The 15711-nt window shown below is 44.7% G+C and overlaps 1 protein-coding gene across 1 annotated transcript in view; it reads right to left on the bottom strand.

Annotated features, from left to right (window-relative positions):
* The window catches only part of NELL1 (neural EGFL like 1), a gene marked incomplete at both ends in the record, with an annotated part of 282292 nt that extends 273375 nt beyond the window's left edge, over positions 1 to 8917 (bottom strand). Inside the window, 2 exons of the mRNA XM_084207298.1 lie at positions 4765 to 4893; positions 8869 to 8917. Of these exons, the coding sequence (XP_084063424.1) occupies positions 4765 to 4893; positions 8869 to 8917 (178 nt within the window). The remainder of the gene's footprint in view (positions 1 to 4764; positions 4894 to 8868) is intronic.
* Positions 8918 to 15711: the final 6794 nt, after the last annotated feature.

The following is a 15711-nucleotide window of genomic DNA, read 5'->3' as shown; positions in this document are numbered from 1 at the left end:
ACCACCTGCCTTGGAATTCAGTGAGCACAGCTCAATGCTGAGCTGCTGCCCCATGTGCATTGCCAGGGCACAAGAGGCACGTCCTGAGGACTGTCCTACATGAGGCAGAGGTATTTTGTTCCTGACAAACAGGGGGTGTGCCCACTCCTGATGACAGGATCAATTCAGGCAGCCAGCCTCAAATTCTTATCCACCAGCCTCAAAACATGGCAAAGCTGACCAGCATTCAAACCCCTTTCAGCACTGCAACACCTGACTTCTTGGGCTGAAACTCCTGGAGTGGAATCTGGAAACACTGCTACTCTATAAGTGAGGAATTAGTCTAAAAAAAGCCAGGATTTGTAAAACACTGAAGGAAAACACCAACAGAGAGGATTGCACTTCTTCTGGAAGCTCAAGAGTCTTCTGGGAGGCACCTCCACCCACCTTGGAAGTGCAGCTTTCATCTCTCTTCTGGCCTGAAGCAGGACAGTCCTTTTTTTTCAGGAACTCAACAAGTTTCACTCTTTTTCTCACAAAAACATTGCCTTGCTCTACGCTTTAAGATACTTGTTATTCTTTCACCTTTCCTGCAGGAGCCACGACTGTACAGAAAAGAACTCAGCAGTGTCTAGTACAAAGTGGGAATAAGGAGCACGACTGAACTCTGTGCTGCAGGAGCTCCAGGCCAGGTGTTTCTCTTAAATCCAGTGTCTGTGTAATCCAAGGCAAGGAACGGTCAAGAACAAAGCACTGGAGATCTCCAGTACTTGGTGGTTTCTTTTGCTGAGTGCTAAACATAGCACATGCAGTAAAAAGACCATTCCTAATTTAAAGGCTTAGTTGAAAAATAGTGCCAGATTGCTAGTAAAGGAAACAGCAAAGCCTTAATAAACTTTCAGGGGTGGGGGGGAGCTGTTTTGTAAGTAAAGGCTTTAAGTCTCTGTTAACTCCAAAGAGATGCTGCAGGAAGAATTAAAAAGAAATAGGCATAGCTGACACGTTGTAAAAGGAATAAAATCTTACTTCCACAACACAAACTGAGCATGGAACAAAAGTTAGACTGATTAAAGTAACCACATCATTTAACAGCTAGGTTAAAAACTGGTCTCAGTCTACCTAGAAACAGGATGACCAGTTAACATTCTTTTGCCTTATCTATCATCAGAACTTTGCCACTGAATTCAAGATCCTGGTAAGCCAAAGTCAGGACAAGCCCTACTTCCCTGTTATCTGAAACAGAGAACAGGACTGAGCCCCAGCAAGGGAGCCATAGCTCAGGGCTTCTTAATGTACTACTTACAGTATTTATTATTTACATTAATTGTATTATCTACAGTTTGCAGTGTAATCCTGCTCTGATCCTGTTCATTTTTCATGCCTGTAAGATGCCATTTGTAGCTGTCTTTCATTCAGTGTTTGTAAGATGTTATTGTAAGGCACGTTATTAGGTGAAAAGTTCGTCTTTTCAGGATATTTCTTTGAGGTAGATCTTCCACCCATCCCCACTGTCATTTCCTTGTCTTCCCTGGCCTCCTAGTTGGAGGTGAGGAGATGTTGGTCACACATCAGGGTCTTGGTGCCCCATTCTCCAAAATCACCCATCAAGAATCTCCACCCACCCTCCTTTGCCCTTTCCTGCTAGAGCAAATCATCTGCCCATGAAGACATCTTCTCCCACGTTTGTGTGCAAAAATTAATAAAAGACAAATAATTAAGACACCAGAATGTTATGGATCTTAAGAATCAGACTGTTTGCAGAATTGCAATTAAGAGTTATATATCTACATTTCCTCTAATGCACGTTGTCAGCACTTACGCTGCTCTGGCTTTTTATTTCCTCATCCCCAAAAATTCAAATAATGGAACTGATCAATCAAAAATCCAGCTGAAATACTCTAACAATCAAAGTCCATGCCCAGCAGGACAACTCAGATGACTACACTTAATTATAGGTTTCTATGCTTTTCTGAATTAGGAACAGATTTGCTTGCCCAAAGGCAACCCACATCTCTCAATTGCCACTTGGGTTCTACCATGCTGTCACACAATTTGCAACAAAGCTGAATTTGTTTCTTAGCCCATAAATCTGTTTCGCTCAGAAATCTGAGGTTTGGCTCTCCATACCAATATTATTTAAAAAAATCAGAATACTCCACCAGCTTCACTGGGATGGTCTCGGACAGAAATCACAAACTCTTCAAAGAAAATTCTTTCTGCATTTTCTCTAGGTTAAAGTAAATCATGACATCACTCTCCAGAAACTCTGTAACAAACAATAAGTCATTTACTGTAAGAGCGCTATCACTGATGAAAAGTCAAAATTTTGTGCATATCTTCATATCACCCCCCTTTTCATTTCCTCTTTTTGCCTCTAAAGGCAACTGAAAGGATGCTCAAAACTTACAGAGTTTTCTCTTTCAAATAGTTTAATTCACAGAAAAAGAATTGCTTAGGAGGACATTCCGTATTTTCCTGGACTTACCCTGGACACAAAACTGTCTGGATTGGGGAAAAATTACCATTTCTCTGCTTCCAAGATGTAAACTTGCTGGAACACACAGGAGAACACTCTCAGTTTGAACAGCTCCAGTATAACCATTTTAGAGAACTCCTCTCACAAGACAGAGGATGTTCCACAGGGAGCTTTGACGTAAGCTCAGAGCCCCGACACACGCCGCCAAAGGTGGCAGGCAAAACTGTCACTGCGAAAGCCACGTGCCAAAGAAAATGCCAACTCTTCTTTGCTCAGCTAGGGAATCCTCAGCAGTGAAAGCCTGCTGGGGAAGAGGCCTTCTAATGTATCTTAGACACAGCAATCTCCCATACACTCCAAGTTCTGTCCTGTGTGGTAAGATAAAAATCAAAACTGAGTATCTTCTGGTTCCAGCCAAAGGACATGGCCCACAGCCAGGCTGTAGCTGTAAAGTAAGTCACCTCTGCTAGTAAAAGGGAATCCATACAGCTGCCAACACACTGCTGACATTTAACAAATAACAGAGAGGAACAAGAAGGGAAGAAGGCAACAGGGCAGCTACAGACTTCCATTCCTGCAGCTGACAGCAAAGGCTTCAGCCTTCTCAGACCCCAGGGCTGATGAGCTTTACTGAAGAGAGTCATTTTCCTGAGCCACCTTCCAGGAGGTTTTACACCAGAGGCTTTACTCAAGAAGAGGGCTATTCCTGTGTGCATTAGCAAAAAGCATTTCTGTTCTGGGGATTAAAAAAAGCTTTATGTACCTAAGTACAGTCTTCATATAACTTATTCATTTCATACTGTGAATGTTTATTTATTGCTTCCCATGAGCATCTATCTTTCAGCTTATCCATTGATATGGATTTTATAAGTTCCACCTTTCTTACACCAGTCCTAAGTTCCCAAACTACAGATGGATGACTCCAAGGAGAAAAGAGCAGAACATCCAAAATATCTCCACCGTTAACCTTTCAAAGCTACTCTCAGTATCAGTGCTCTCAATCCAAGTCCTGACAAACACATCTCAGATTTCTTCCCTACAGCTCTGACCAGCAGTTTGTGAAAACTCAGCCCAACCCACACTGCAGCTCACCAGTGTGGTTGCAATTAACTGCATGGAATAGCAATTGGAATTATGAACATAGTTAGGCCACTGCAGTCCTTAGAGGAATGACTATAATATTATTTGTCCATAATACACAAACCTGGACTAACGGTATCAAGACAAAAAAAAACCTGATATCTTTAAATGAAAAGAATCAATGCTGCTCTTCTGGACACTAATTTGGGAAGCAGTGAAAAATAAGCTACTTGTATCATAGAAGACAGAAAAGAAATCCTGAGGTGGCTCCAGAAGCAGCTCTGCTCTGACTCCTGAACTGGCCTTGGCCAGATAAAGAATGAACTAAGATTGCAGACCCACTTCCCTTATTATTTACAGTAGAGTCAGCTAGCACTGCAGATCCAGAACTGAAGCTAAATGAGATCACAATCATTTGCCTCTAAAAACAGCTACAGAAGACAGATAAGAAAGAGAGTCTTCAACATTGACTAAAGCACAGTAAAGAAAAACATAAGAAGCCTCCACAATAAAAATGTTTCCAATAGTGCTTTAATTCACATGTTAATCTCAAACCATGTAAATGTCTTTCCTGCCTAATTAGCATACTGTAGCAACTCAGTGCTTCCACCCCCTGGGACACTGTCCCTTATTCTAGACCTTACTTAAATACATTGTAAAACTACATCCAGAATTTCAGTCAGCAAAAATACAAAAGAAAACATAATTTTCAAATACTTCACAAACTTTATGTTAGAATACTTAATGAGGGGGAAAAAAAAAACCACAAAGTGACTTATCTTGCCCTTGATACTCAGCATGGACACTTAAATACAAAAGCATTCTATTTGGCCCCTTTAGCAGTTTTCACAAAGTTGATTAAAGACTTGCTACATCACCAATCAGTGTTAACACATGAAATGCCTTCTCATAGTTACACAGCTTTAGCTGTGTGTCTCTCTGCATGAGAGAAAAACCCAGGAGTCCACCCACTGGAAACACTCTGACATATTTAGTGAGAAATAAATATCAGGGAGTATTGAAAATGTGCCAAAAAAATCCCTCGCTGCTACCTGACAGCACACACACAAAATAGCATCTGTATTTCAAGAACCAGTTCCAAAAAACAGAAACAAAAGTAAGCAATAGTTAAGTAAGACGACCATTACAGAGAACCACTTAAGCATCAAAGCTCTCCTGAGCTCGTGCAGACAGAAGCAAGATCAGAAAGCTGAGGATGTTTCTCTCACCTTGGAATAAGAAGGCTTTGCTGGCATTGTGCAGTCCTGACACTTGTGTTACCCCCAGGGTTGTATTCACCAGGTCCAGCTCCGTGATGACATCAATTTGTAAGTCAGGATCCATTCCAAATCCTACAGCTGTTGGAGGCAGAGAGAGTTAGATCAATTTTTATTTCAAATCAGGTAATGGAAAGGACAGAGAAGAATATCTAGCACAGACATTTCTAGTACCTTCCCACTCACACTGTACACAGTAATTACTTATAAGACACTAACTGAGATGCAGGAAAGAGAAGATGCTCTATTCCAAGTCTTTCAATTAAGCTGTTTCCTTCCCAGAGATTTTACTGTGCGCACATTAAAACATTCTAGAACTGATACATTTACCCAGTACCTTCAAAAGGAGTAATAAATAAAGCAAAGCATAACCACCTAGGCAAAGCCATGAGAGAGACTCGCAGCATTCACCTCTTGGCCACACTATTTACAGGGAGATGTAGGGACTGAAAACTCCTCTCACATTCCCTACCTGGCTGTGAGCAGCTCAGCAGGCCCACAGCTCATCACCTGAACGTAATCCATCTTCCCAAGTGGATCAAAGGAGCATGGAGCAGATGTGCCAGCAGGGCAGAGAACACCCTCCTGTAGGCTAAGAGCCTGGGGTGACTCACCAAGGTATTTGACACTGCTTCTGAGCACACCTCTGCTGCTGCCAAAGCCCACATTCACTGGAAAAGCAGAAATCTAAAGCTGAAATTCATAAAAGGCTTGTGCCCAGGAAAAGCCTGGGTAACCCTCAATCTAGTAGGGACCTGATGGGACTGACATAAAAGACACAGACTCCTAGAGTTTGAAAATGCTACGTTGAAGAGTGCAGGGCAACTTGATGGTTAGCACACCAAATTCATCGAGCATACCTCGTTTTTCCTAGGGATGGGAAGAGAGCAGCCTGCCCTCAGTGTTCCTCTCAACACAGCAGCAAGAGCGACATGAGGTCAGTGCCTGAGACACAGGTCAAATACCTCGTGTGGAATCCAAACACTTTCCTAATTACATTTTTCACTAACATCATTAGTAACAGGCTCCAAGAACGAAATCCTGACACAGCTGAAGTCAATGCTAAAAGTCCCATTGACTTCCATGGAGCAAGGACATTACCTGTAAAGCACGTCCAGATTGATTTCCACTAAGTAGACTTCACATTCAGGTCTAAATTGATTGATTTGTTATTCCAGGACTATACTTCTGGATCATTTAAGCAGCAAGTACTCTAGTTTGATTCTTTGAAAGGCTCTGAGGAATTACTGAGGTGTACAGAATGAACTAGAAGTTACATATACTACTCATAAATCTTCTCTACTCCAGAACTTTCTCTTTTCCTCAGGGATGAAAAGTTGATGGAATAACAGGTTGGAATAACATAGAGGATTCTACTCCACAAGGGACAGAGCACTAAAAAATACTGAAAATACAGCTTTAGGAGGTCTCCAGCAACCTTCCTCTACAAGGAAAATTAAGATCCAGAGGCATCTGATGGAACTGAAGCTCCAAGAGTGCTGACACATCTGCACACACAGTGCTTACATAAGGATAGGGGGATAAACACATTTTTGTAGAAAATTGGAATTGGGAGAATATTAGAGAACCCAGATAAACTTCTCCAAAGGTAAAAACTTCCCAGATAATCAGCAACATCATCAGGCTTTTTGTGTACTATCTTTGACTTCTAGGGTAGGCACTCAGGCACTGAATGGCCACAACTGACAACATCCACATTGGTGGACTGAAAAAAAACCCCTTCCCCTCCTGGAATAAAGACCAGAACCAAAACAAGAAAGGACTTGTTATTCTTCTAAGGTTTTCATTCAGCAGAAAAGCAGCACGATGTGAACTGTGTGAATTTCTCTATCAGCAAAGACAAGTGTTTGCTGTCCCTGTGAGAAAGAGTATGCTGTCCCTCATTAGAAAGGGGTCACATCTATTCAGATCAGCAATAATCTACTAATATGAAGGGAGGTCAAGCAGCTACTAAAACTTGCTCAACAGAAAGGACAAACTGTGTTCAGTAAGACAAATCTCAAACCCATTAAAGTAAGTGAAAGCTCTGTCACAGCCATCAACGGGGTGGGGACAGAAACCACAGCGAGCCAGTATAGGCACTCCCATAAATCACAGCAGCTCCACTGCTCTATTAAAGCTGTTTATTCCACCCTGAATACCCAAGGCTCAACAAGTATACATCACTGTAGCTCCACAGGCTTCGATTTATGCCAACAAAGGATCTTGTGTGACAGCTTCAGTGTGTTCTCTCCCAGCTTTTAAAATACTTTCGAAAACAGAGAGCGTTTCTTATGTCACAGTAACTATTTAGCAAGAGCCTACACTGCTTTAAATACCTAGTCATTTTCCTGAGCTGGGTCTTCAAACGGCAGCAGGCACTCAAATGCAGAGTTAATAATTAATAGACAACAAATCAGCAGCTTCAGTATGATAACCAAGTCTCCTTTTCCCCTGTGGTCTCCCCCAGTCTATCAGAAAGATACCACATGCATATCAACCACACTTGCATCTAGTATGTTATGCTGTCTCTCTCCAGTGGAACAAGTAGCTGGAAATGCCATCTATTTCTGAAGTAAAAATTAAGCATCAAGCAGTCTGCTCTCACTGGAGAGCTGTGCAATGGCTGGGCCCGATTCTGGATGATGTTGCTTTCAATTCCTATTTAAAGTAATTGGGCCATTCCCCTTAAATCAGTGGCTTACACAAGCAACAGTCCAAATGCTTCAGGCAGGTGGGCGGGAGTAGAAATCATCTCAGGACTTGGTGGATTCCACCCAATGTGAACTGAAGGCACTACAGTAGATTAGAGGATTAAGCCATATAATTATGAATGATGTCACTAGGAAATCCCTAAAAGAAATTAATTCTGCCTTACAGCTCTGACAGCTTTTATTCTCTGCTTCTGCCTTTATCACTTACACCCAAGCACCAGCAATCATGCCATGCTCCATCTAGCTAATGTGCAGCCATGCAACATATGCAGCACATTTATAATCTCCTCGACATGTGTAACGTGCTGTTCGGGGACAGAAAAACTTTTACTTAAACACACTCAACACAAGCAAGCCATTTGCACGTACCCACATGAAACCAACAAAATAGTAAAAAAGAGGCTCTAGAAGAGGCATTTTGCTCTTTCCTCTCACAACTTCGATGGCAATTGTTGCACACAGAGAACTTTCCAAGTAGTAGAGTTTTGGGTCCCGCTGACCATTTAAAACCTCTGTATGCACTATCAGGGGTAACACCACTACGAAAGGGACGGGCGGTATTTTCTTCCAACTATTTTTATGCCGCATCTCTCTGTAGATTTGATGAGGTTATAATTACTATAAGAATTTAATTATAAAACACGTATTCCTTGGCACTTTCGATAATTCTGCCGGGTGGTTTCCCTGAGAACAGCTACAAGCACCCTGCAGAAACGTGCCCCTCAGCAGCTCCAGCCGCGGAGGAGCGCTACTCGGGGACCAAGAACAAAGCCTTCGCAAGGAACAAGAAGCGGTACTCGGGTCGCGCAAGGCTGGAGAGACAGCGGAGCCGGCACGGCATGGGCTGGAATAACGCGCAGGCAGCCGCATCACGCCCATAGCGCCGCGCCCCGCGCCCGGTACCGCGGGCAGCACCGCCCGGGCAGCACCGCGCTCCGCCCGGGCACGGACACGGGCACGGCCCGGCCGGGGCCGCCCCCCGCGCTCCGCCCGCCGGCCCCGCCGCTCCGCTCCCGGTCTCCGCGGGGCGCAGCCCGCACGCCGCTCTCGCAAAACTTTCCCACGCCTGCCCCCGGCCCCGCGGAGCGGCCGCCCCGCCGGGGACGAGCCCGGCCGCGCCCCGCGGAGCCCCGCGCCCGGCCCGCTCGGCGCGGCGCGGCGGGGGATGCCCGGCCCCGCACGGCCGGGGCGGCTCCCGCCGCCGCCGCCTCCCCGCAAAGTTTCCGCCCGCCGCCGGCGCGCCCCGGGCGGCGGCCCCGGCCCTCGCTCCCCGGGGAGGCGGCCGGGGCGGACCCCGGCCACGGACCCCGGCCCCGCCACGGAGCCCGGCCCGGCCCCTCACCTGCCCCGGCGGCGGCCGCACACGCCCAGAGGAGCAGGAGGAGACCCATCGGCGCGGCGCGGGCGGCGGCGCCCGCTCGCTCCCTCCCCGGCCGCCGGCAGCTGCTGCGGAGCCGCACCGAGCCCAGCGGAGCCGAGCGCAGCCTCCGACGCGCGGAGCGGCTCCGGCAGGAGGCGGCGGCGGCTCCGCCCGCTGCCCAGGCGCGGCCCCGACGCCCCCGCAGCGGGGGCTCCCCGCCCGCCCCCCGCCGTGACGCGCGGCCCCCCCGGGCCTCGCCAGCGCCGCCGCCCGGCCACGGCCGCGCTCCGAGCGGAGCGGCCCCGGGCGGGGAGCCCCGCACTGCGCACCCCGCCCGCTCCCGCAACGGGAACCCCCGAGAGAGAGCGGCCCGCCGCCCGCTGCGGCACGGCCGGGCGGGTGCGCCTCCGGGGCACCTTCCCCTTCTTCCCGTGCCTAAGGATCGAGCCTCATTAACTATTTACTCTGAGTAATAATTTATGCCACGTATGAATAAACAAAAAGAAGTTCTGAGGTATGATACAGAGACCTGCGCCGTTCCTCGGCTCCTTGCATGTCCTTGCTCAACTCCCTTAACCGCTTTAAGCCTCTAACGTGTAAAAGGGAGGTGAAGTATTTAAAGATACTCGTGAGCCAGGAGAATCTGCTCTGAGAGCTGTCCTAAAACCTGTCTTTGAGTATTTCTTCGCTCCAGCCTTTTAATTTGGCTCGGTGCTTAGCAAGGAGCACGCATGCCTCTGTTATATGCAATACTCTTCCCTGCAGAACGCCGGATTTAATTTTGAAGGACAGTTTACTGGCCCCAGATGATGTTCCCACCCTACGGAACAGGAGCAGAGTTGATTTCCAGTTGATCTACAGTTGCAAGCTCCAGGATCATCCTCTCTTCTGCTTCCCTTCATCGTGATTTTGTGCTGCACAGTGCAAATTCCAGCCATCTTCAATGTTAAATAATAACCTGTACATTTGGACAAACCTAGGATGACACCATAAAAATCACGCCCATCTTAGGGGTGCAGTTGGATTCATACACATTTACATTGGCAAGAGCAAACAGTCTGACTTGGCTGCCTAATTACTTAATTAGTGAGATGTCTGGAAACAGCTGTTCCTGGCTGCCAGCAAGGTAATGCACTCCAGGAAACCTCTGGGGTGGCCACTCAGAAGGCACATCAGTAATTTATCTCCAGTGTATCGAAACAACTTCTTTTTCCTCAAATGCAACTTTGCAGCTTCTCCCCTTTGGCCAGGGCGCCCCGCTCTCAGCCCCTGGGCGAGAGGAGGGGTACACACATGGTACACAAAGTGTGTGGCTATGCACAGATATTCTATATAACCATAGCAACAGGAGAAAGAGGCAATGGCACCTCAGCATGTGAAGACACACCCTTCTATTCCATCCTGGTGACATCAGGGTTCTGCACAGCAGTTACTATCTGATTTTAGAGATTTCTTTTTGGGGAACGGGTCTGTATATCCTCTTAGCTCAGATCTGTTTGTGCTCATCTGGTAGTAAAACCAGTTTCTATCTAGACACCAAATTGAATTGAATTCAAGTTTTCCATTTTCCACTTGAAGCAGAGTCTTATGTGGATATACAATTTAAACTGGTCATAGATAGATTCTCAAACTGATCTGTTTAACCTAAGCCTGGATTAAATGCTGTTTATAAAAAAATTACTGTGGGTACATGCAAAAATTTGTGCCACGTTACCAGCTGTAAAGCACAGTTTCAAACACATCTTGAGCAATCTCATGGAAAAGAATATCCTAACCATTACACAAGCAGCTTGGTAAAAAGTGCTCTGGAAAAAGCTGGTCCCACAGTTGTAGCTCTTCCTGTAGTCCAGCTCAATGCCCAAATGATCACACATTTGGAGAGCATTTGGAGAGCACATATGTTCAGCTGTTCATATGGAGAAAGAATAGGGCAAATGGATGGAAAACAAAAAATCCCCTTCTTGCAGCCAACACTGTTCTTACACCTCCCCTAATGGCAATAAATCATCTCCCTTTATCACCAGAAAATCTGACTTTCTGATATGTTCTTCTGGGAAGTATAAATAGCTGAAAAGCCTGACTTCCAAGTAAGAATTAAAACGTGTTCCTGAGTATTCATAGGCATTAAAAAAAATCTGAAGGTACTTTTGCTAGAGTGGAGCATTTGTCCTGAAAACTCAGATGATATTCCTGTGAATATTGTTCTTGCACTCTCCATTGCTCATTGAATGCATCTTGGTTTTGACCTAAATTATTGTGGAGTTGCTAGCTGAGTGGTGTTAAGCTGTTAGTCCTGCCAGCCACGAAGCTTGTGACATTTTGTAGTTTGAGGAAGGATTTTTGAGTAGGCCCAATGTCTCTCTGAACAGCTGTAGGGCTGTCTGCGTGCCACAGCTAAAATGCAATTAAAAGCATTGCTGCTGCAAGGGTGTCTGAGTACGTGTGCAGTCAGTTGCCAGCTACACCGCAAATGCTGGGAAAAAAAAAGAGAAAAAGAAAAAGAGAAAAAGAAAAGGGAAAAGGAAGGAGAGGAGAGGAGAGGAGAGGAGAGGAGAGGAGAGGAGAGGAGAGGAGAGGAGAGGAGAGGAGAGGAGAGGAGAGGAGAGGAGAGGAGAGGAGAGGAGAGGAGAGGAGAGGAGAGGAGAGGAGAGGAGAGGAGAGGAGAGGAGAGGAGAGGAGAGGAGAGGAGAGGAGAGGAGAGGAGAGGAGAGGAGAGGAGAGGAGAGGAGAGGAGAGGAGAAAAGAAAAGAAAAGAAAAGAAAAGAAAAGAAAAGAAAAGAAAAGAAAAGAAAAGAAAAGAAAAGAAAAGAAAAGAAAAGAAAAGAAAAGAAAAGAAAAGAAAAGAAAAGAAAAGAAAAAAGAAAAGCCCACCACTTGTAGCTCGTGGGGCAGAAAGCCTCCTGGGTTCACAAATGAGGCTGGCGTCCCCGGAAAGCCTGGCTCCACGGGGACACTCGCGATCCATAGGAGCAAAGTTTGCTTTGCCGCCAGCAGAGGGCAAGAATTAGCAGCAGCGCTCACACCTGAGCACTGGGAAGAAAGGGTGGAAAGGAAGGGGGGATTACTGTACGCCGTGCTTGCCTTAACCACCGACAAATACTTGTAAAGGACTATGTAATCAGTTCAGCAGGCTCAGAGTACCCCCTTTAGGGTTTAAAATTACATAAATAACTAGCAAACCCATCAAAGTGAAGCCTTAAGAAGAAAAATCATTTCTCTACTTTTGTACACAGTCATGGAGCAATGCTTACTGCTCTTTTTTAAAAATTATTTTTAATTCCCAAACACGTCGTTGGCCAAAGTTTGAAGACTGAGAATCTAAACTAAACTTTACAACTGATTAATCCATTTGGTGTAAGATGTACCCTTCAACCTCCTCACTGACCGTAGGAATTCCAGCACCAAAAGAGTAAAATTATTTCAGACTAAACAGATCTGTAGGCAGCTCAGTAGAACACGTGCCTATCTTCCAGCTGTTAAACCATGCATTGGTTTAAATTGTGGCCACGGTCATTCCACAGAACCCAGTCAAAAGGACATGGATTTTTATCTGTTCCCACGAGTTTAAAGATTTGATGCAGTAGGTGCCTAATGGTTGTGGTGTTCACAGAGGTCTCAGGATGAGGGAAGAGATGAGAATGCTGACTCCATGTTGCAGAAGGCTTGATTTATTATTTTATGATATATATTATATTAAAACTATACTAAAAGAATAGAAGAAAATATTTCATCAGAAGGCTTTCAAGCAAAGGAAAAAGAATGGAATGTATAACACAGTCCCGTGTCTGACCAGAGAGAGACACAGCTGGACTGCGATTGGCCATTAATTAAAAAACAACCACATGAGACCAATCCCAGATCCACCTGTTGCATTCCACAGCAGCAGATAATCATTGTTTACATTTTTTCCTGAAGCCTCTCAGCTTCTCATGAGGAAAAATCCTAAGGAAAGGATTTTTCATAAAACATGTCTGTGGCAAATGGTGACAGCAAATGACTGTCTCTTACTCCCAAAACCGATGTGCTGTATCATTGGCTTAGACTGGGTGGCTCTGGGAGTTTGACACACTCCATATGCCTCAGTTTTTCCTCCTGAAAAGGGCATTAATGGCACTCAGCTTTCTCTCACGACTCTCACGATGCTCTCTGGTAACTTCAGACTTCCCCGAAATGAAATCCGCCTGCGCGGGCAATGTGCAAAGGATGACTTCCATCACCAGGTCCTACCACCTCCTTCACCCATGCATGCACATTTCAGAGCAACAGGAGCTGAGAACAGAGTGCAACATCCTCACACTCAGCTAGAGCAGCCTCCAGGCTCAGCCCCTCTCCTGAAAGGAACCACGCTCTTGGCACCAGGATCTCTTGTGATGCCGCTTTTGGTGACACGTCGGGACATCGTGCTTCAGCTACTGTGTCTGGGGAAAGTTTGTCAAAAGCTCGTGTCTGCCAGCAGTGAAACAGGTTGGACCAGAACCATTTCCACGGCAGGCTGGGAAGGGAAGAACCTGCTTTCCAAATCAGAGTTGTGGCACATGGCCTCACCACGTGGCAGGAACTCAAACACAAGGTACAATAACACCAGAAACTGTTCCTTACACTTCCCTTCTTCACTCGCTCCTCCTTTCAGCCTCCCATTTTCACCTCCAGCAGATATGAGCCTCTCTTGTTTTTAACAGCCTAACAACCCTTGGGATAATTGAATTGTTAGGCTAAGAAGGATTTAAACAAATCCAGTCGGTCCTGTGTTAGGCAATCAATAGTTCCACAAGGTACAGAACGCTCAATAGTTAAGGAACCAGCCATTTAAATTATCCTTGTTTCTGCAGCTGTGCAACACCCCCCTTTCCCAGGAGGGCTGTTTCCAGTGGCTGGTCAATGTTTCTAACAATCAAACGGATCAATTCTGAAGACGCCCTAAGTCTGCGTGTTAAGTAAGAATGATGTTTGTGGTGTGTGTTGGGTGGGGAATGGGGTGGTGGAAAAAGAGACATTTCATTCACCAGGGAAATTGGTGTCATTTCTGTTTTAAACACTGGACATTTATTTAGAGTCTTTAGAGCCCATACATTATTGAATAATTTTAATTTATCACATTCAAATATATTAGGCAAATATATAATACAATAAATTGCATTTTTACACATAAATACAAAATCTGAGGTAGGGCCTCAAGAATAATGATTTCTGAAATTAACAACATACAGCAACATAATATGTGCTACATGAGATACATATAATGCATTCTTTGTAACAATATATCTTTTGCACATACAGCTAATGAAAAACTTGTGATGATCTGGTTAGGGTACAAATCTTTATCCATAGGCAGCAGTACCCCATAGAATGCCTGTAAATATATATATATATATTTATATATGACATTACGCAAGTAATTAAGATTTAACCCATCAGTGATGGGTCTGTAATAAAGTGCCATAGGACACAGGGAGCAAATTCTCAGCTGGTGTAAATTGTCACAGCTCCAGACAAAGCTGTGACAATTTATACCAGCCAAGCATCCACCTTAGAAGGTAATACTACATAATATAAAGGACAGATAACAACGTGTTTTAGTCAATTTTCCTAACAATGGAAGGTAGCTATAAGGCAAATGGTTACCTGAAGATGCATTTAAATGTTATGGGCAAATAAAATATTGCAAGCATTAAGATCCAGCCTAGTTCCCACATTACGATACAGCCCTCAGGAAAACCTTCTCTCTTTGGTGGCAGCTGCCTGAGGGTGACCAAGGCAGAAATCCCAACACCTCTCCCCTCCTGCCTCAAGTCACCTCTGAGCCCCTCAGGAACATCAAGCTCTGACCATTGCCCAGGTACCTGATGTGCACACCCCCTAACTGCAAACCAAGAAACGAGCATCTCTTACAACAGCAGAACAGAGAAGATTTCTGGGATGCCTCTGGTCAAAAAAGCTCTGCTGTCTGCAGCCCACAGTCCCTCCTACAAGTCTGTCCTTGAGTGCAAGAAGAAGTGGAGCGGCAGAACAAGAACCCAACAGGAGACCAATGACTGCTGTACATAAACATTGCTTTAACACAGGCAAAAAGAAATCGCGTTATCCAAACAACTGTACACAATCAAAAGAGCAAAGGTATTTAAAATCAATCAGGTGTTGGGGTTTGATGGTAAGAGATGGTCACACAGTGTATCAGAAGCAGTGGTCTTCAGTGTGGAGGCATGTCTAGTGTGGTCACTGGAGCAGAAATGAATCAAAAGACTACTTGGACTCAATTGAAACATCATATAAAGACAATCCAAGTCTTTCTCGATTAAAGGTCATTTTGTTAAACCCTTCTTTTGGAAACAAAGTGCTGCCTTGTCTAGCTGAAACACAGGTTTTGAACGTTGCATATTAAAAACACTAGGAAGACCCCAAAGAATTTGAAGATGGCAAGCATTTGCATTAGGTATAATCTTTAATGCATCCAATAGTGCATCTCAGCTCATCCAGAAATTCAATTTAATTTCAAAGAAAAAATATGCATCATACTTTCACCAAATTTAAACATTTTTTACTCACAAGATAGATAGATCTGAAAGTACATACATCACATTTTTACTAATATGGCTTTTTCCCCTCCTTTTTTTTTCTTTTAAAGATCTTTACTGTTATGCTATTAATTACTAAATTTATTTTTAGAAAATTATCAAAGTACATGCAAACTTTCCTTAGAACGTGGTAAATGAAGTGCATTCCCAAACTTCAAGGTAACTTCTCATTTAAAGAAGACACTGCTGGTTAATTTAATCTCAACTTTCAGATTTGGACAGTAAAATACTTTAGAAAAAGTCTCATGTGACC

This window comes from Fringilla coelebs (genome assembly GCF_963513975.1).
Source record: "Fringilla coelebs genome assembly, chromosome: 6".
NCBI classification, from domain to species: domain Eukaryota; kingdom Metazoa; phylum Chordata; class Aves; order Passeriformes; family Fringillidae; genus Fringilla; species Fringilla coelebs.
Note: the sequence above shows the minus strand (reverse complement) of the source record. Positions and strands in the feature narration are given on the sequence as shown.